The sequence below is a fragment of the Gossypium hirsutum genome, chromosome D02, assembly GCF_007990345.1.
Source record: "Gossypium hirsutum isolate 1008001.06 chromosome D02, Gossypium_hirsutum_v2.1, whole genome shotgun sequence".
Lineage (NCBI taxonomy): Eukaryota > Viridiplantae > Streptophyta > Magnoliopsida > Malvales > Malvaceae > Gossypium > Gossypium hirsutum.
This window is the reverse complement of record NC_053438.1, coordinates 22,757,120-22,780,001: the sequence shown is the minus strand read 5'-3', so window position 1 is coordinate 22,780,001 and position 22,882 is coordinate 22,757,120. Positions and strand designations below refer to the sequence as shown.

The 22,882-nt window shown below is 33.3% G+C and overlaps 1 protein-coding gene and 1 pseudogene across 5 annotated transcripts; both read right to left on the bottom strand.

The window, feature by feature from the left end:
• Nucleotides 1-9,786: 9,786 nt before the first annotated feature.
• Nucleotides 9,787-11,117, bottom strand: LOC121214656 (auxin-induced protein 6B-like; annotated as a pseudogene).
• Nucleotides 11,118-12,813: 1,696 nt separating this feature from the next.
• Nucleotides 12,814-17,447, bottom strand: LOC107910711 (uncharacterized). 5 transcript variants are annotated; one of them, XM_041088555.1, is made up of 9 exons: nt 17,316-17,441; nt 16,930-17,045; nt 16,333-16,484; nt 16,088-16,197; nt 15,885-15,970; nt 15,249-15,353; nt 14,985-15,158; nt 14,620-14,685; nt 12,814-13,109 (listed from the first exon to the last, which is right to left on the bottom strand). In XM_041088555.1, exons 2-7 carry the CDS (start codon nt 17,037-17,039, stop codon nt 15,038-15,040), a joined length of 684 nt encoding a protein of 227 aa, XP_040944489.1. In that variant the 5' UTR covers nt 17,040-17,045; nt 17,316-17,441; the 3' UTR covers nt 12,814-13,109; nt 14,620-14,685; nt 14,985-15,037. The 5 variants fall into 5 exon arrangements, with proteins under 5 accessions (XP_040944489.1, XP_040944490.1, XP_016694164.1 ...); XM_041088556.1 differs by lacking the exon at nt 12,814-13,109 and adding an exon at nt 13,208-13,664 and having other exon boundaries at nt 17,316-17,430; XM_016838675.2 differs by lacking the exon at nt 12,814-13,109 and having other exon boundaries at nt 14,365-14,685; nt 17,316-17,447.
• Between the last annotated feature and the right edge of the window lie 5,435 nt (nt 17,448-22,882).

Sequence of the window (22,882 nt, the reverse complement as noted above, 5' to 3'; positions counted from 1 at the left end):
GCCAATTCTGTGACTAAATCGAGCTCAGAATTTAGTCTAGAGGTACATGTCATAGTTGAGTCGAATTGAGTCAGATTTGGATATTGATAAATTTCTTTTTGTTTTATAGTTGAAAATGTTGGATGACTATAATAATGATGTTGATCAAGAGATGTATACCGGAGATGAATTAGATAAAACCGAATCGGTAACACTGAGTGTTAATTCAGTTAGTGCTTAACAACCTAACGTTGAGCAATGTAATACTGAAAGAAGAAGTGACTCACATTTACTTCGAGCTATAGCTGATTCTCTTCAGCGTGTTGCGAGAACTACATCCGCTATGACATCTGCACCTACTGTTTGTTGAGCTCCGATAAAAGAGTTACGTAGATACGATGAGATCAAATTCTTAGGGTTGAAAGGAGTTGATCCTTCCGCAGCTGAAGTTTGGATTGAATCCACTAAATACGTTTTGCAACAACTTGAATGTAACTCACATGAAAGTGTAATTTGTGATATTTCTCTACTACAAGGAGAAGCGTACACTTGGTGGTAGTTAGTGATACGCCATGTTTCCGCAGATCAGGCTAATTGAGAATTCTCTCAAAAGGAATTTCAAAAGAAATATGTTGGCGAATTGTATATTGAAGATAGATGACAAGAGTTTTTTTATGCTGAAACAAGGTGGAATGTCTGTGGTTAATTATGAGCGAGAGTTCACATGACTTAATAGGTACGCCGTTGAATTTGTGCCGACTCAAATTAAAAGTTGCAAATGATTTTTGTGTGGTTTACGCAATGAGCTTCAGGTACAGTTAGTATCGTATAGAATTACTGTGTTTGCTGATTTAGTTGAATGGGCGAGAATGGTAGAACAAGCTTTAGGTCTTAATAAAAAGGTCGAGACTACTCGTACTGTTGGAAAATGTCCTGGAATTGCTAGCTCATATCCACAACCAAAGTGATCAAAAGAATTTCATGGTAGCTGGAAGTCGACTTTTAAGTCTGATAGGCCTGATAGAAACCGTGATTGAAAACCAACGATATCTACGGGTAGTGTGCGAAGTCCATCCAGGGATACTGATATTCTGAATTGTGAGCATTGCGAGAAAAAGCACCGTAGTGAATGTTGGAAGTTAACTTTAGGTTATTTTTGTTGTGGATCCCCGAAACATTTTGCTAGAGAGTGTCCGAAGAATGAGAATGATACTGTTGTTACTTCTCAGAGGTTTGTGCCTGCACCTAGGGTTCGCGGGTCAAGTCAAGGTGGTTCATTTTTTAGAGGTGGTGCTAGAAAGGGAAATGATGCTGTTACTCATCAGTCAGAGGCCAGAGCGCCTGTCTGAGCTTATGTTGTGCAGACACAAGAGGATGGTGATGGTAATGACATTGTGAAAGTTATATTTTTATTGCATTTAGAATCTGTTTATGTTTTGATAGATCCGAGATCTTCGCATTCTTATATTGATACTGAATTAGTTAGATTAGAGAGTTTAAAATCTAAGACATCTAGAGTATCAATAGTGGTTTCAAGTCCGTTGGGACAATCTGTGTTAGTAGATCAAGCGTGTAGAAGATGCCCATTAGTGATATAGAATATAACCTTCCCTGTTGATTTGTTGATAATGCCGTTTGGTGATTTTGATATGATTTTGGGCATGGATTGTCTTACGGAACACGGAGTGATTCTGAATTACCGTAAAAAGAAGTTTGTTGTTCAAAGTGAGGATGGTGATATGAGTTGAAGTAAATGGTGTTCGAATGAGTGGTTCAACTTGTATCATTTCAACAATTTGAGCTGATAAACTTCTAAATCAAGGCTGTGTAGCTTTTCTAACCTATGTTATCAATTCGAATTCTAGTGATAGTCAAAGTTGTAAAATCTGAACTGTTTGCGAATTCCCTGATGTGTTTCTCGAGGAATTGCCGGGATTACCACCAGATTGAGAGATTGAGTTCGCAATTGAAGTGTTTCTTAGTACGGTTCCGGTGTCAATGTCTCCATATCGTATGACACTCACAAAATTAAAAGAATTAAATGTGCAATTACAAGATTTACTAGATCGCGGGTTTATACGCCCTAGTATATCACCTTGGGGATTTCCAATGTTTTCGTCAAAAAGAAATATGGCTTGATGCAACTCTGTATTGACTACCGAGAATCGATACCCTTTACTTCGTATGGATGACTTATTCGATCAACTAAAAGAAGCTTCTATCTTCTCTCAGATCAATTTAAGATCGGGTTACTATAAGTTGAAAGTGAAAGATAGAGATGTACCGAATACGGCATTTTGTATGCATTATGGTCATTACGAATTTTTGGTGATGCCTTTTGGGCTGAGGAATGCTCCCTCAGCATTCATGGATCTCATGAACCGTATTTTCCAACTGTATTTGGATCAATTTGTGGTAGCCTTTATTGATGACATCTTGATCTATTCAAAATATGAATCCGAGTATGAACAACACCTAAGAATTGTTTTGCAATTGTTACGAGAGACACAGTTATATGGAAAGCTTAGTAAGTGTGAATTTTGGTTACCTGAAGTTGGTTTTTTGAGGCATGTTATCTCGGCAGATGGGATTAGAGTTGATTCGAAAAATATCAAGGCAATTGTTCAATGGAAAGCACCGAGGAATGTGTTAGAGGTTCGCAGTTTTCTTGGACTAATTGGTTATTATCGAAGATTTGTAAATGGATTTTCGAAGATAGGTTTCCCGATGACAAAGTTGTTGCATAAGAATGTTCAATTCGTCTGGGACGATCGGTGTTAAGAAAGTTTTGTTAAATTGAAGCAAATGTTGATTGAAGTACCGATTTTAACTTTACCAGAGTTGGGAAAAGATTTTATGGTATATAGTGGTTCTTTCTTGAGCGATCTCGGTTGTGTTTTGATGTAAGATGAAAAAGTGATTGCATATGTGTCTCGTCAGTTAAAAACGCATGAACGCAATTATTCGACGCATGATTTAGAGCTAGCTGTTGTGGTTTTTACTTTAAATATCTAAAGACACTACTTGTATAGTGAAAATTGTCACATCTATACTGATCGTAAGAGTCTCAAACACCTCCTATCTCAAAAGGAGTTGAATTTGAGACAACGTCGTTGGGTCAAGCTTCTAAAAGATTTTAATTGCGTTATTTATTATTATCCTGGTAAAGCTAACGTCGTAGCTGATGCGTTGAGTAGAAAAACAACGATTGAATTGCGAGCAATGTTTGCTCAACTCAGTATCGATGATGATGGCAGCTTGTTGGCTGAATTAAAGATCAAACTGGTAATGTTTGATTGGATCAAGGTAGCACAGTTAGATGATGTCAAGTTGGCAAAGAAAAAAGAAATGATTCAAAATGACATATTAGAAAATTTCAACATTGATTATTGTGATTGCTTGAGGTTTCACAACCGAATCTGTGATTCGAATGTTTCAGAATTGAAAGAGTTGATACTTCGTGAAACTCGTGATAGTCCTTTTGTTTAGCATCCTGGAGGAGCGAAAATGTATCACGATCTGCGAGAATCTTATTGGTGGCCAAGAATGAAAAGAGACGTGGTCGAGTATGTGGCTAAATGCTTAACTTGTCAGCGAGTTAAAGTAAAACATCAGGTTCCCACAGGATTACTTCATCCTATTTCTATTCCTAAGTGGAAATGAGACCGTATCACGGTGGATTTTGTAATGGGATTACCCTTATCGCCAAGCAAGAAAAATATTGTGTGGGTGATTGTTGATCGACTTACGAAATTGGCTCATTTTATTGTGATCAGGATAGATTGGTCACTTCAAAAACTTGCTGAAGTGTATATTCAGGAAATTGTGAGATTGCACGGTGTTCTTATGTCAATAATCTCTAATCGAGATCTACGGTTCACTTCAAGATTTTGGAAATAGTTGCACGAATCTCTTGGTACACGACTTAATTTTAGCACAGTTTTTCACCCGTAGACAGAGGGACAATCTGAACGTGTTATTTAGATTTTGGAAGATATGTTTCGCACTTGTGTTATTGATTTTGAATCAGGTTAGGAGCGTTACTTACCTTTGGCTGAATTCGTATACAACAATAGCTTTCAATCGAGTACTCAAATGACTCCATATGAAGCTTTATATGGTCGTAGTTGTCGAACACCTGGTTGCTGGATGGAATTAGGTGAAAGGAGAATGATTGGGTTAGAACTAATTCAAGAAACATAAGATATTGTTAAGAAAATTAGAGATAGGTTGAAGACAACCTTCGATAGACAGAAATCATATGTAGATTTGAAACGTCCAGATATTGAATTTTTTGTTGGCGATAAAGTATTTCTTAAAGTTTCACATTAAAAGAAAATTTTGAGATTTGGCCGAAAAGGGAAGCTGAGTCCTCGTTTTATCGGACCGTACAAGATTATTGAAAGAGTGGGACCAGTTGCGTATCATTTAGCTTTGCCTGCGAAATTACAGAAAATGCATGACGTTTTTCATGTTTCAATGTTTAGAAGATATCGATCGGATCCGTCTCATGTTATTTCGACGGAAGACATTGGGATTCAACCTGACTTGTCTTATGAAGAAAAATCGATTGAGATTTTGGCTCGTGAGGTGAAAGAGTTTCTTAACAAGCGAGTCCTGTTAGTGATAGTGATATGGCGTAGTCATATTGTCGAGGAAGCGACTTGGGAATCGAAAGAGATGATAAGATCTCAGTTCCTCCACTTGTTTTCAGGTAAATTTTGGGGATGAAATTTAATTAGGGGAAGAATTGTAATGACCCTATAGTTAGGGGTGTTGGAAAGTGCATTCTCGGGACTCTGTTCCCGTAAATCGAACTCGTAAATATTAAAAATATTTACGAGGTTAGTTGTGCAGTTAATTAGATTTTGGTTAAGTGAATTTGCATGAATTAAGAATTATTATTGTATAAGGATTAAATCGCATATAGGGTAAAGTTGAAATATAAATTAAAAATTATTGAGGGACTAAAGTAGCAAATATACATTTGCCTTGTTTAGTGGACGACATTATGAAGTATATATATTATATGTAAACTTATTATATATATTATAATAGTTAATAAATCAAAAGTTAAACATATATATATGTATTATATAGTATTAAAGTATAATAAATGAAAAGAAAGTGAAATTTGATGATAGAAACATGCAATTTGAATAGAAAAAAAAAAGAGAAGACGTATGACCTAAGGGTCTTTGATATTCAAACTTTAATCGGTTAGTCAATTTAGTTCATTTTCTTGTAATTTTTTATATTTTTGGAATCTCGGTGTTAAGTACTACCCGACCCATGTTAAAATTTTAGCATTAATTAAGATTTTAAATGTTGTTAATGTTGAATTGTTTTAGTACTAGGGATTAAATTGATATATTTCAATGTATAAAGTGAAAACGGACTAAATAATAAAGTTAATTCTTAATTTTGAGTATAGGGACTAAATTTTGAAAAATTCAAAATCTAAGGGTTTAATTGAAAATAATGAGCTAAATTTATCTTAAAATGAAATTAGTATAAAAATATATGATTAAATGTGAAGAATAAAAATTAGTCTCGGTTTAGGGACTAAATTGGAATTTAAGCAAACATTGAGTAAAAATTGAAATATTCAATGTGAAATTGAATTGTGTTGTATTAATGTATTTTAATTGTTTTATTTCCATAGCAAATGTCGTACCAAAATCCTTAACTAAAAAGGGGAAAGATAAAATAGATGTTGAATAGCTCAGAATCCACGGAAAACCAGTGATATTGTTGTTACCCCCTTTATCCTACAAAATCCTATTAGCTTAAAATTAAAGTCCAAATTGAATTCTACCCCCTAAAGATTATCCCAAAACAAAAATACTCATCACTTGCACATAATGGGATTCGAACTCAAGACTTTAAGCATACTTCCAAGGCACTTAACCAACATACCATATCAGATTATTTGACCTACTTGTACAAATTAAAACAAAAAAAAATTTGCGGCGTTACATTGGAAGTTCAAGTCGGAGCACACACATTATTCGTACTTCAACTCAGTAGAAATTTTGGTCATTTTGATGTTTGGTTATAAATGGCTTGTACTAGGAGCTTTTAAGTTCTTTTGTTATGGTAACGTTGTTTAAACTTTGGTTTAAGCATACTTGTGGATGTGTATCTATCTTCTTCTTTTTTGCTTGTATATTCCTATATAAATATGTGCCTTTGGTTATTTGGTTTATGCTTCTTGGAAATGGTTGAGATTTGGTAAAAATATATGTGAATGGAATGGATGAATTGGTATATTTGGCATGTATAAGGTAAGAGCTTGTGATCTTTTAATGTGAATTTAGTTTGGTGTATGAAATATGGTACCAATGAGGACATATTGGTTAGGCACTTAGGTTGAATGTTTTGGTATGTTTTAAGCATGTTTGAATGTGTTTTAAAGGTGTGAAATTAGTTTGGCTTGGTACCTAAGAAATAAGTGATGAATTGCCTTGTTTTAGAAGTCATTTTAGGTGCACATGGGCTGTCACATGGTCATGTACCACACATGGTCACTGCACACGACCATGTGGCCTATTGAATTTTGGTGCAAGTTTTTCCCACACAGTTATAAGTTGTTACAGACTTGACGACATGATTGTGTGGCCCTATTTTCGAATTGTACACGGCTTGGCCACACAGGCACGTGTCCCTTGTTTTCAGTTTTTTCTACATTTTTGTTTTGTTTTAGATTAATCCCTAATTATTTCTAAATTATTTTTAGGCTCCATATACTTGATTTAAAGATTTTTTTTTTGTAAAAAAGCCATGAATGATGATTGGTTAGAATAAATATAATTTAAATTAATATTTGATTGGTTTTTATGATGTTTTGATATTCAACATGTTCTGTAGTACTCTATAACCCTAATCTGATAATGGAAATGGGTTAGGGGTGTTACGCTTCACTTACTCCAAGTAGAACACAACTCACACTTATGTCATCCAACTTGGTTATTCTTTCATAAAAAATATGGACATGAGAGACACATCCAAAAACTTTGAAGTATTGGATTGATGACTTTATCCTGCTCCATGCTTCTTCTGGAGCCCTATCTTTCACTGAATGTGTTCAACATTGATTTAGCACATGGATTTCCCAATTTACCACTTCAGGCCAAAAAGTCCTTGGCATTTTCTTTTCATAAAGCATGCAAAGAGCCATATTCATAATGGTTCTATTCTTCCTTTTCGCGACCCCATTTTATTGTGTATCTTTGTAGGTTATTCCATGTACCTTAATAATGTGTATGTATGTATGTATGTTATTATATGATTCGGTAATGTTTCGCATGTTTTATAATGTTAAAGCATGTCACTATTTTGTTATTAAAATTGATCGCATGATAAATCATGTTCACTGAGACTGATAAATCTAATTGCATAGTGAAAACATGTCACTATTTCTGTTAAAATTGATTACATGATAAAAACATGTTTACTGATACTGAAAAATGAACGCATGATAAATCATGCTTACTATTTCTGCCACTGATCGCATGTTAAAAATCATGCCTATTGAATTGATTTGTTATTGATATTGCATGTCATACTACATTGCATGGGGTTGGGTCAATTATGAATGGAGGAATTACTAGCAGCTTGTCTGCAATACTGGTGGCTTGTCCACAATACTAGTAGTTTATCTGTATTACTGGTGACTTGTCCATAATACTGGCAGTTTATCTGCATTATTGGTGGCTTGTCCACAAACTGGTGTGCTATTGGTTGGATAAGTTCTGGAGAACTCTTATTATGGTGTGTAATGGAGTTAGGTAGGAACTTTTCTGAAAATACTGCATTGACATATTCATGCATGACGTAAACTGCGACTTCTGTATTGTTTTTAATACCCTGTATATTCACTGGCTTGAATGTTATATTTATTGTCTATTACTGTTTACTGGAGTTATGATTCACACTGAGCTTATTAGTTCACCATTTAGTTTCCTGATTTAATTTCAGATAATCCTCGATGTTAAGACCTGGTAGGCTTTTGGAGGAGCAACTCGGATGTTTTTGTTATTAAAGTATTTTAAATTTATTTCTATTATTTGTTTGGGACTATAATAAAGTTTATTTGGACTATGGCATAGGACTTTATTTTGGGATTACTTGATTGCATGACATTAGAGTTTTTAATTTGCTTAAATTGATATTTAAAATGTTTATACATAAATCTCGATTTTTAAATAAAATCTGTCAACATCACATTTTTCCGCTGTAATATTAAAAAACAAGTTTGTAATAAAATCCAAATTAATTTTGAAAAAATGATTACTCTTTACAAAGGAGATACTAAATCAATCGGTTTCTAAAATTTCCATGTTTTTGCAAAATTAAAATTTTTAAAGAATAAACCAATGGTTTTAAAATATGTTTGAAATTAAAAAAAGTTTAATTTAGGTAATTTTCGTGGTTAATGTAGTCCTCAGAATTCTACCATAACGTCTAGGTCGGGTTAGGGAGGTTACATGGTGGCCCAAAGAACTTAGCATTGTTTCTTTTAACATGTTTTCCTTTCCCTTTAGAGGAAGAAGCAAGGACTAAGTTTGCTTCTACTTTTTAGACCGGCTAACTGTCATTCAATATCAACTCATATGATTGTAATTCTTTCATGAGTTGTGTAAGTATCAGATTCTTGTTCCCAAGGTTATATGCGGCCCGAAAGCTTGTAAAATCCTTGGACAAGATTTTGAACACCATTTCAATTTACATGTTCCGGTCCAGATTGACCTAATTACCTACTGTCTCGACAAAGTATCCCATAAGAGTAATCATATGGTCTTTGACCGGAGTGTCGATCTTTTGCTAGGCATTCATTAAACTAGTAATAATTGACTGTCGAGCCAATGAAGCTTGGCCTCCAAACAAGTCTTCTAGTTTGTTATGATTATATAACATGTTGTAATTATGTTGAGATCATAGTTGCTCCGGCAACAAATGTGGCATCCCATAGCTCGGACTTGACAATTGGGTCGAGTATGGGGTGTTACAATGAAAAAGACCCAATTCTAACCTACAACACATAATTAAGGTTTATTTAAGTTAGACCGCATGCCTACACTACACAGATAACTATGCAATCGTCACAAATATTAGAAATCATTTGATTGACTAATTATCTAATTGACAAAGCAATCATTCTGAGCTATAAAATATCGGTTGAATATTTAACAAACCTAAACAATTGTAATTAAACCAGAAGACATGGAAATACTAAAGACCAAAGAAAATTAAGAATAATTCGATCTCAAAAATTTATAGAATCAAACTTCGAATATTACTTCAACTAGAAAAGAGGCTTAGAAACCCATAGAGAAAAGAAAACAAAATAAAACAAATAACGGCTAGGTCAGTCTCCCTAATCTTAACCTAAAAATGTTTATTTATAGGATAAAAATAATATAATGGAGAAAATAAAAAAGCGTCGTTAATTAAATTGAACATAATTTTTCTGGGTTTCTTAGATATTTTCGCGTCAAACTTCCAGGTTGTATTTGAATGTCTTCCTGACATTTTTGGGCTTTATCCATAAAATAATTTTAGATAGATCTTTCAAATTTCCTTTTGAATCGATATATTATGGGTCCAAAATGGAGGTTTGTAACTTAATTTATGGTCAAAATACACAAATTGCACTTTGTTGAAAGTTTAAACTACAAAATCTTGTTAAAATAAACTTTAACTTTTCTTTTCTCTAATTTTTCTCTAAATCAATAATAATAAATAGAATATAAATAGACAAAAAAAATCACAAATAAATAAAAAAATACACACTTATCCTTCATCTTTCTAATTTTCCATTCCTTTTAAAATTTCATCTTTCCAATTTCTTTTTTCATCTTTCCAATTTCTTTCTACTCTAATAAAGTTGCTTTATTTTTAAATTATAGTAAAATTAATAATACCAGTATATTTTCAAGGCAAATTTCTGCATTCCAATGTGGTAGCATCATCATCATCATGAATGTGGTGGGTTTAGCCATGCTAAAGCTGACACAAGCCATTCACTTTATTGGGGGAGCATCAACCGACAAGGGAAATGCCCCAAATGATGCTATGGAATTGTAGGTGATGCGCCTTAAACGTCTGGGTGAAGAGGTAATCAATGAGCTCAGCTTCTACCTGCCTTTTAATATGGTATGTAACAGCCTATTCCTTTTCCAGCACAAAATTTTATGGAAATAATTAAATTCAACTAATTTACATTAGTCCATGACAACCCCCTCCTCCTTCATGAATTCTCTTGTTTCAAAGTCTTCGCCATTTTCATGCTTCCACTTCGATCTCCATGCATTGCTCCAAGTTAATACACTGACTCAACTCATTTGACCCCCTTCCCCCTTTATAGTGATTACCAACAATTTTTAAAAAATAAAGCAACAAAAAGCCAACTCATTGGTCTCACTTAATTATTCACTCGAGCCAACTAGAAATTGACTCAAAATCCCTACGTAAGAATCCAAGGCTTTCCTTTCTCTTCTACCATATCATTCTTTACCAGCGAAGCCATGAAGTAAGGGTCGAGATTCGGTGGTGAAATCAAGCTTACTTATGATTCCCAGAAATAAGCTGGATCACTTGTTCGACAACCGACTCATCGCAGGGGATGGCTAACAAGCCTTGGTTACTAAACCCTTACTCTTCCTCGGCTTGGATAAGGAGTTTCCTAAAGACGCGCACCACAAATCTCCTGCAACTTGTCCCGACGTAGATCGCCACGTGACCTACCGGCACATCAGAGGGGATGCGGCGGGCTGACATGAGGGCCTTGTTCCTCCACCGCTGCAACATTTGCCGAAGCCTCACAATGTGGCGGATTTTGGTGTATTTTCCAAGCCCTGCCGACATTTTACCAGAGAACCGTTCGCTTGTAGAATGGGAAAGAGTGGGAGAGGATTTTATAAAGAGAAAGGGATCATAAGAAAGTACCCTTGTAGTTTTATATAATTACAATTTTGTAATTGTTGAACCAATTTCATGTTGCTCCTATTGTTTTTTTTTTATTTTACCTTTACTGTTTCAGTTTTATCAAATAAGTTGGATTTTAACGGACAAATTATTATAACTTTCCTATGTTAGTTTTTTTTTTAAAATTATATTCAAATATGCGGTATCATAATATTTGGAATAATATTAAAACGAGTTAATCACATCAAATATTTTCATTCTAGATTGATTTCTAGACTTGAAATTATTTATTAAATGATGTGACATAATTTTAAATGAATATTGTAAATGTCTTAATTTTGATGTTTCCAAAACCTTTGCAGCTTTATCCTTTACTCCTTTTATTTTTAGTTTAATTTTTGCGATTTTTTTTTATAGTTTAAAATGAAATAATGATAATTGGAGGATGTAAGTATAGAATAGTTGAGAAATGTACTGTGCAAGTGACATTATTAAAACTGGAGCTGTTTTCGAGATTTTGCGGAGTTGGATCAATCTATTCGAAAAACAACCAATCAAACCTCCATTCCAAATAAATCCGTACTGAGACAGAGCTCAAAGACCATAACCCCCAAGCTTCATACACCTTACTTTGCCTGCAATTATCACTATATTTTACGAAAATCTGAAACCATAATCTCACAGCACTGCACATTTTGTCCAAAAATAGTAATGCTATGCTAGCTGTCTTAGCATTTCCAAGATTCTCTTTTTAGAAGAGAGGTGTTGATAGTGGAACCTAAACTAACAACTAATACTCCATTATAATGATATAGATTCAGTGATCCTTTCACCTCATTACGGAACAATACCATCTTTTCTTTCTTCTCTCATACTGTTTATTTATGTTTCCAATCTAAACTCATACAATTTGATTCAGTTAAGTCTATAACATTTGTTTTTCTAAAACCGTTATCATACCCCTAATAAAAAAAATAGGCGACAAAGTTTGGTTAAAATATCATAAATGTATTTATAATAAGAATCAGATTACATTTTATTCCTCTACTCAGAAAATGGGTAATTAGTATCTTTACATTAAATCAAAGAGCAAATTGGTTCTTTTTGTTAAAAAATTCATCAATTTGGTGTGAATGATGAAATAACGCACCATATGTAATTTATGTTGATATATAATAACCGGTTTTTAATATTCAAAGATTAATTTGCTCTTTTATTTATTGTACAAAAACTAATTTACTTATTTTTTAAACTTAGAAGACAATAAAATCCGACTCCTAATGCATCCATAATACTTTAATGGACAAGTTTATCATCATCTTTTATATTCTGCAATTTAAAATAATGAGAGATCACATGGATGTTTGATGAACAGTGAGAATCATGTAAAGGACCAACATTACATCAATCAACTTCTTCTACTCTTTCAATCATTGTTGAACCAACAAACATGGGTCCCGGATGGATTGTTTTTTTTCTGAAAGAAACTCCATACCTGATAATGGAGTATATGAATAAATGAATACATGATTTTCAATTTTCAACAGCTAAAAGAGGATATCCATTTGTATATCGAATATTTGTTATGTAAATCCAGCTGCAGTTCCAATCATAAGTAGTAGCGTATGGTACAACAGGGAATGTATTCAGTTAGTTCAACTCTGAAAAATCAGAATCCACCATTAAAATGATCCACAAAACCAACACGGATCTCCTCTACTTTGTTTAATATATTGGTATGATTTCATACCCAAACCAGCAATGATTAGATTTACACAAATCTCATTGAAATGTGTCCCAGCTAGGTGTATATTATATATGAACAAGAAAATAAATTCATTCAACAAAAGAGATGGGTAGAGTTGAAATTCATAAAAGTTTTAAGTTAGGAAAACAAAGATCATACTCAAAAGCCATGATTATCTTTGATCATTTGTATATCTCAACCATTAGAATTCGTTTATCATGTTGACGGTGGATATGGCTTGTTTTCATGATGTGGAAGATCGACAAATGCATAAATCAATTACATCACTAAAGCACAATAAAAAAAGCTATGAAAAAACATAAAACTCCAAAAAAAAGAGAAAACATCCTTCTTCACTATCAAAAGCATCAAATCTACGTTGGAGGTGGCATGGATCATCTAACTCATGAAAGTTTCTTCCTTCACGGGTTTTTGAACCAGAGAGGAAAAAACACTATAAGAAAGGACGATCAAACCCAAGTCAAAGGTAAAGGAATCAAAGATTGCGAAGGAAAAATAGTAAGAAAAATCCACTTTCACACAAGTAAAAGCTAAAGAAAGAGAGCATACTTTTTACACTAGAGCGTGTGACTATACAATCATTTTTAAAAGATAATATCAAATAAATTTTTAGTTGAAACTATATTTAACAATTTCTTCTCTACTTTATATAACAACCAAAGCAATTTTCATATTGGGTGATCAAGCAAATGTATTACCCCAAGTACTTTTGATCAAGCAAAAGAATTTAGTGATACCAATGGAGGTAAACCTTTATTGTAATGTGTTGAACCAAAAATGAAATTTATTGTAACGTGCAGGTTTAGTTCAACTTTTTCGAGTCGCTGCATATCGGCTACGCAGGTCTTCGTGCCCACTAGTCAAAAACATATATTTCGTTACCACACAACATTTTGATTCATGAAATTCTTTGCAAATTGTCAATGGCAAAGATCTTGTTCGAAACCAAATCTTGGATTCAAAGACGACAACCCCTCCCTCCCCACTTCTACAAAAAAATGAAAATTGATTCATAATCATTGGTAATGAAATAAGCAAAAGGTAAATTCTCTGTTCTTTCTTAGTGTTGCTGCCTAATTAGATAGTTGTAGCAAAAGTTCATGAGAATCCACCATAAATCCCAAGTTCAAACTCCCTGCCAGTTGAATTCTTTTCTTTTTCCAAATTAAAAACAGGAATTCCCCTAAATAAGAAAGGAGAAGCATTGGCTGGCATAGTTCTAGAAATTGGTTCACTGCAACACAAAGACATAGGCAGCCGGAAAATATGCAAAACTGTTTCACCAATGAACATGATAAATGTATCATGGAAGTTCCTGTACTAAAAGTCAAATTCCATTTTGCTCCCTTTACTAAAAAAAGACAATTAGTCCCTATACGTTAAATCAATGAGTAAACTAATCCTTTCTGTTAAAATTTCATCTATTTATACTATTATAAAACTGAAGTAACTGACGAAATAACCAAATAGTTACACGTGACATGCCCAATTTTAAAGAGTAGAAATGAACAAAATTTTTAATAGAAATGACTAATTTGCTTTTGGATCTAACCTACAGGGATTAACTTATCCATTTTTTTAGTGGAGGGTAAAATGCAATTCGACTACTTTTACCTAGTAAACATTGGCATAAATTGAAAGTGCACAAAAGATGTCATGAAGCCATCATGAGACAAGGGGACAAAGCATTTCCTTTTGCTAAATTTGATGTTAACATATTATAGATAAGACCAAGTCTATACTTGTACAACGTACAAAAAAGTCACTCAACATACATCACTAGGAAACAAAAATCGCCTACTTCACAGGAGAAAAAAATTGCAATCTCTTTTATCAACTTGGGAATCTGGATTTTCAATCTTGGTCACATACAAAACGACCACAAAAATTGAAGGGAAGATTTCAAAATTTTAGCAAGCTTCAACAGAAGAACAATTCCTTACCGAAGCAATCACCAGAAGCAATATACCTTCATCTACATGGACCTTCAGCCCACCACTCCCCACTACCTGCACTAGCACATATTTTGCAGTACACTTGTAATTATAAGTGATTAATGTATAAGACTAAAGTAGGCAAATAAGTAACATCAAAAGGTTCTTATACAAGATGCAAGAAAAGCAAATAGATGAACATAAAACTAAAACAGGTATCATGTTTTATGCATAACTCATCAATACTACCAACAGTTCACAAGTTTGATTACTCTAAACAGAGGATGTAAAAGTTATTTAGGAGAAGAATACTTCAACACTGATAAAAGATTAGCAGTACTCATGGTGAGCACAAGAATTGGTCAATGAATTACCTGACAACCAGAAATCTCCCTATATAATTAGTAAATTGAAGCAATCATCACCATCATTCTGTGATCCTACGCTTTTTGGACATTTTAATATGATTATCGTAGCTCATGGGAGTTGCTCCCTCATCAACAGTTTTATCCCCAAGCCATTCTCTATCTCTACTCTTCATAGAACTCCTATAGGATTATACAACATTTACATTAAAACTTTCGCAAGTTGAAATACAGAAAGGTTGCTATATAAAACTTTTGAGTTTATTGAAAGACCTATCAAATTCTGAATCTTCCTCCAAATGTCTATCCAACCAACGAATGCTTCCTGTGTGAGCTGATATCAGAGATCCAATGATATGAAGTATTTCCTCATCAAAACTGCAATAAAAGAATCAGTGTAAAAAACCATGTGATGAACATGTCATTAACCACCGCACCTTCCCTTTCTCCGAGGGAAAAATAAAAATACAAGAAATCAGAACTTCAAATAAGTTGTAAATCTCCAATACATATCAACTTGACTTGATGAACCACAATGAAACATTATTGAGTGGAAAAGCATGCAGAACCGAGGTATAAAAAAGCAACAAGATTATATGATCCACTGGTTCGTAATGGATTAAAAATTAAACAAAGGAAATCACAAAAGGAAGGAGGCAAGATATCAATAGCATAATGAAAATCTAGATTATAAATATATATTATCAATGAGCAGGGCAAATAAACTTCTCCGCAATCTCAATTTACAATTTTAGATGGTAGAAGAAAATAACCCCAGTAACCATAAAGAATACCATTTCTCTCCAGCTTACAATTAACTATTGATGGTAACCAGAACAGTACAACAATGAAAAACACATTCCATTCGTAAAATTAAAAGGATAGTTTCTTTTGAAAGGAAATTGTCACCTCTTGACTAAAAATCGGATCATGGTTCCAACCTTTATGACATGTCGCTTGTGAGATTTGCTGGCAAATAGTTCCTCTGTGTCTTTCTATGATACAATTAGACACTAAAGTTACTACAGTAATACATGTAGTCTCTTGCCATATACACATACCCAACACACAAAGAAAATAAAAAAATTAAGAACAAGGTAGAAAAGTGTTACGGTTCTATATTTAAATTCTCCACGAATGTTTTCAGCTGTTATGATGGCAGACGAGAAACCGAGAACAATGACATGAATAGATTCTTGAGAAAGCTTCACTACCTTCCCCTCTGAATGTGGCAAAGAAAATTAGTTTAGACAATATCTTAGGCATGCAGATCCATAAATACATACCAGCAGTGTGATATCCACTACAAGAAAAAAAAACTAAATAAATAACCTGAAATATCACGAAAAAATGGTACCTAAGAGCATATCTGGCTTTGGTGAAAAAAGTAGGAGATTTGCTTTTAGTCTAAGACCAAAATAAGGATGAACACCAGAAAGAATCTTCGCCTGTTTATCCAGAATATTGACATCATAGGCCAATAAAACACCATCAAATGTTTCATTGAACCTGCAAGAACAGAATCACTTCATATTATAACAGGACAAAAGGAAGCAAATATTCGCACATCATTTCATTCTTATAATCAACATTACAAGTGAAGTGCATCATTACAAAACCCATTGATTTAGTATTGATCCCAACGGAGTCAAAAGAATCACACTACTAGATCCAGACACTGCAGTTAAATTCAGCCTGTTTAAAAGCTTATATTCTCAACAGTAATAAACTGCTCCATTTGTTTAAAAAGAGCCACAATATCATTAGCTTCATCATCAGAAGTTAAATTTTCAGCTAAACTAGAAAACAGACCAAACTAAATTAAGGTATACTTTATTTAAATCAAAAGCAACATCAACACAAAACAGCTTTTGGTGAAGAAAAAATAATAAACAAAAACAGGTGTTTTGAGTTATATGAAAAATTAAATTTAAGTGAAAGTAAAAGAACTAACTTGAATAGCAAAGAGCCAAGCTCACGGAGAATCGACTGAGACACGTTCCTACTCTTTGATGGGTGTAAATACATCACCAAATTAGCATCTGCTACGCTTAATCCTTCCATTTAAAGCTGCAATAAATATCCAAACTTAATAGCAAGTCAGGGTTTCAAATAGCGGTGATGCAGCCGCTAATTCGCAGTGGCGACCGCAAATCCGCTATTGCCGCTAAACAGATAGCTTCAAAAAAAATTCTCCTTCTCAGCATAGTAAACAGATGGAATAACGAGCAGTAGGATCGAAAACAAAAAATAAAATATAGCAGCAGAGACAGAGATCAGAATAATTCAAAATCTCTTTACTCAAAATCTTCAAATTAGGTTTAGGGTTTGAAAAACTACCTCAATAAATTTCCTAGTTGTTGGAAACTTGAACGCGAGAAGAGAAAGAGGAGGCTGGGACAGAATGGTGGTGAGAGGCTTGTCTGGCGGCGGGATAGTTAACGAGATGAGAGTTAGGTTCGAAATTTTTAAAGGAATTTTTCAAATATATATATATGTGTGTATAAATTTAGTGATAATGATAAATTTAAAAAAATTAAAATTTAATATATAAATGTAGGCTATGAAAAAATATTTTTGAAAATCTAGAATTGAGAAAAGATTTTTTTTAAAATGCATGTTTTTAGTTAATTTCAAATATTTAGCATTGTTGTAAAAAATTGTACTTCAAAGTTAAAATAAATAACAACCTATTTTCAGTTAAATCGGAACGGTAGTTTCGGGACCACAAATTTGAAGTAAAAAAAATTATTTTATTATTATTTTATGGTCTATAGCATGATAGTATTACCGTATAAAAAGTTCGTTAAGAAATTTTACCGTTTACATGTTCAATTCGATAAAAAGGACTAAATTATGTAAAGTGCAAAAGTTGAGTTCTAATAGCTAAATGTATTAAATAGCTATAGGACTTTAAAGTGGAGGTCCTTATATGAAATTAGACCAATTGCATGTTAATGGATGATAATGGTTTGGCAATATTGAAATTTGAATGAATTATTAAGGTTAATTTTGGAAATTAGTAATTAAAGTTATAATTAATTAAATAAAACAAACAATTAACATCCATTATCATCATCTTCCACCGAATTTGAAAAGAAAACCTAGCCATGGAGGCTTGAAGTTTCGGCAAGCTTATTTTGTTCAATTTGGTATGTATTTTCAATCCGTTTTTAATGATTTTTATGTTTCCGAGATCGTTGTAGCTTAATCTAGCTAGCTTAGGGACTAATTTGTGAAACTGCTAAACTATTAGGGTTTTACCATTGATGAATATATATGAGTTTTAAAGTTTGATGATAGAAAATGAATGGTTGTTGTTAGATAAATAACTTTTGTAAAGGAATTTTTGATGAAATTATCAATTAGGGGCTAAATTGAAAATTGTGATAAATTCGTGGTAAAATTTGTGAATTTGTGAAATATATGGGCTTCTATTAGTATTTATAAAAATCATCTAGGCTTGGGTAGGGGTAAAATGGTATGAATTTCATTTTCTGAGCCTAGGGACTAAATTGTAGAGAAATTAAAAGTATAGAGGAAAAATGATAATTTTTCCAAAAATATGTATTGGACTAAATTGAATGAAATATATATATTAAATTGAGTTAAATTTATCTATATAGATCTAGTCAGACCTCGTACGGAGTTAGATCGAAGAGAAAATCTCGAATTAATCGCCTTTGTATCTACGTATACTCGTCGAGGTAAGTTCGTGTAATTAAATTGAGTATTTATATGTTTTAATTGAATTATATGTATGTGATCTGTATAATTGCCATGTATAAATACCGATCGCATATCTGATGACATACGGCGATTACTGAGTCCCGTTTGAACCTTAGGAATTCGTAGGATACAAATGACATGTCATTAGGGATTACCGATTCTCAGCTCGTATGAGCTTACCGATTGCAACTCCTGAGAGCTTACCGAATCTTAGCTCTTGAGAGCATACCGATTTACAGCTTGTGAGAGCATACCGATTCATAGCTCGTATGAGCATATATGTACAAGCTATCCCGAGTATCCAACGATATTCTAAATGGTTCAACAAGCAATGTTTTGATACGATATGACATGAGTTCGATACGAACTATTCTAGGTATACATATGAATTACATGGAAAATGATATTACATGGTATATAGGTATATGAAATGGATGATACATGTATATGAAATTTGATTAATTGTTGAGCTCATCCATGACTTGGTTTATATATGTGTTTACATGACTAACATGGTTGATGTATATGTGCTTAGGCATTTGGCTAATATATGTTGAGATATGCTTTGTTTACTTACCTTATATGTGAATACATGGTAAGTTAAATTCTATGTTATACGAACTTACTAAGCTTAAATGCTTACTCTGTGTATTTTCCGTGTTTTATAGTGAATCGGAAGCTCGTTTGGGTTGGAAACTTGTCGGAGCTATATCACACTATCCATCGGCTCTTTCAGTACTTTCGGTTGTTTAATTTTGGTTATAATGGCATGTATAGGTTATTTTGGCTAATGTTGGCCTATATGTGTTGTTGTGATTGTGATCATATGATTTGGCTTGTATTTTGGTATATTTTGGTATGTATATAGGTAGCTTTATCATGTTGATGTGTGGCTTGATATGGTAGAATGATGGAATGTAAAATGGTTGGTTGAATATGCATTTTGTATAAGCTTTGAAGCTTGATAGAATTGTTGTGAATTGGTACTTGTTTGAATGACTTGGTGTTTTTAGTGTAAAAGTTATAAGTGAATTATATGACCATTTGATGCTAGTGATTAAGTGGTATAATTGGTACCAAATGGTATGTTTTGATAATTGAACACATGGTTTGTCATGTTTATAAATTGTCATTTGAGGTGTCTAAGGGCATATTGGTTGTATGCGAATATACTATATGTTTAAGTTTTGTTTATGCTTGATTTGGATGCCTTGCTATGGCTAGTAAGTATGTGTAATTGTGGTTGTAGGTTTATGCCTATTTGGGTGAGAAAAATGGCTTGTAAAATAGCCTATTTTCGTCCACACGAGTAGAGACATGGGCGTGTGTCTCAACTGTGTGTGACACACGACCAAGTGACATGGACGTGTGTCCCTTGTAGTTTTCAAAGGGTTGCAAGTCAGACTGTTACACAGCCTAGCACACGGCTTGACACACGGGCGCGTGAGGTTACTTCGAAGGGTACACGACCTAGCACATGGGCGTGTGGCTTGGCCGTGTGGCACAAGTAGTGAGTTACATGGGCACAGACATGGGCTGGGACACGGCCGTGTGTCCCTATTTTGAATGCCCACACAGCCTAAGACACGAGTGTGTCTTTTGGCAGTGTGAATCACATGGACTGGTCACGCGGCCATGTGACCGTTGTAGCTTTGAAATTTTTTAATATTTTTTAAAAAATTCTCTGAGTTTTCGATTTAGTCCTGGCTTGTTTCTAATGCATATTTTGGGCCTGAGGGATCGTATATGGGACAATATGAATGATTTCGATTCATTTTTGATATGAATATTGATATGTTTTGAAATGTTCGAAATTTTGTTTGTTTGTATTGTAAACTCCGGTAATACTCTATAACCTTGTTCTAGCGATGGATACGAGTTAGGGGTGTTACATTTATTGGTATCAGAGTTACGGTTTAGTCAATTCTCGAACTGAACGTAGCGTGTATGAGTCTAGCTATACATGCCATTATATAACCTCTGATAGTGTGATATCTCCTGACCATTTTAAGCATGTTTTCATATAGCAATGACATCTAACCGAGCTGACTCTAATGAAGTAGAGAGTAATTGTAACACCCCAAACCCGACCTAAACGTTATGGTCGAATCTGGCGATGTCACATTGTAACACCCCTTACCCGTATTCAATGCCGGAATAGGGTACGAGGCATTACCAGAACATATACACTTATAAACGTATTAAACCGAGTTATAAAATTTCATACAGATTAAAACTTTCAATAATATCTTCGAATCGCTAGTTAGGGCTTGCGAGGCCTAATATATACTCATTCGATCCAAGCCTTATAGCTACCACCATTGTAATATATTAAATATTCAATATCTCGTAAATATTCGCTAATTTATCCTATATACTTTCACACAAATTAATTCACAATTCACAAGTCTTATCATTTCAAAGCTTATAAGACACATGTACATATCTATACTAACTCGTATGAGTCTCATACTCATTCATATGCTCAATAAATCTGTTAAATCATTTCAACATCGAAGAATCCACATTATGTCAGAAACAATACTAATAACAATCATAAATCTTTTCATATTAATTTCATGTATCATTTACTGAACTTCATATATCATTTCATAAATATGTAATTCACTAACACATCTTGCCATATACAATATCCAATTGGTGAAATAACTTAATTGAATTCAACTTCAATAATCACAATAAATCTATCACTTGAATATTAGTCCATGTAACACTTACCAACTTTGTCAAATTAATGAACGTCTTATGGAATTGAGTATTTACTTTCTCGATGCCATAGTCCAACTATGGTCTTACACATAATCACATAACATATACCGATGCCATAGCCCAGCTATGGCCTTACACGTAATCACATAACATATATCGATGCCATAGCCCAACTACGGTCTTACACGGAATCACATATTACTTATTGCCATGGTCCATCCATGGTATTTTTCGTCAATTCGTCTTTATCAACGAACGAAAGTACTCAACTCTGCGTTCTACTCAATTTGAACTTTCATTCCAATTTATCTATCTTTCTCAACAATCATAATTCAACCATGAATATGTATATAGAATAATTCATTATGTTATGCATAATACTAACAAATAATTGTTTGGTTTCAGCCATATGAATTTACAATTCAATTCATAATAACTAATTGAAATGAAACATTATGTCATTTCTAATTCAACGTTTATCAAATATAATCAGGCATATGACCAATTTATATACAAATTCTTCATATATTTTATATTTCCTCCTCCTCCTCCTCTCCATTCCACATCCTTAATGTACATAACACTATTATAAATAACATTTTCTATAATTTTACTATTCACTCACATGTATATTCATAACTGTTTATCCGAGTCAGAGTCACTAAATTATTTTTATCTAGAGCTACAGAGCTCTAAATTAAGATCCATTAATTTTTTCTAAAACTAGATTCACATATCTTCTTACCATAAAATTTTTAGAATTTTTGGCTTAGCCAATAAGTACAGTTTATTCTTTAAAGTTTCCCCTATTTCACTGCTCAATAATTCTGACCTATCTTCACTAAAAATTAATTATCTCACTGCACAGAATTTAGATGGTACTTACACTTATTTCATTTGAAAATAGACTCATTCAGGATTCTAAACATATAAATTTTAGCCCGTAATTATTTTTGTAAAATTTTTAAAAATTTTCCAAAGCTAGAATAGGGGATTCCAAATTCATTCTAACCCTATTTCACTAAACTTAAAATATCTCAAAATATATAACTCTTTTGCTTACTCTGTTTCTTTTATGTAAAAATAGACTCATTAACCTTTCATTTCATATCTTATTCACTCTCTAATTCGATTTTTACCATTTTTGGTGATTTTTCAAAATCATGCAATTGTTTTTGTCCAAAACTATTTTGCTGCTAATTCTACTATTTCATAATTTCACTTTTTCACTTTTGATCACTATTCAAATCAATTCTACACATATATTCATCATTCAATTACACTTAGTCGTTACATAATCTCATATATTTTCACTTAGTCAATTTTCCGTTGAACACTCGGAAAATACACAGATACGTAGAGAATTGGCACATAAGTGCCACTCCGATATGTAGTCGAAGCTACCACTGATACGTAGCTGTAGCTACCACTGATATGTAGCCGTAGCT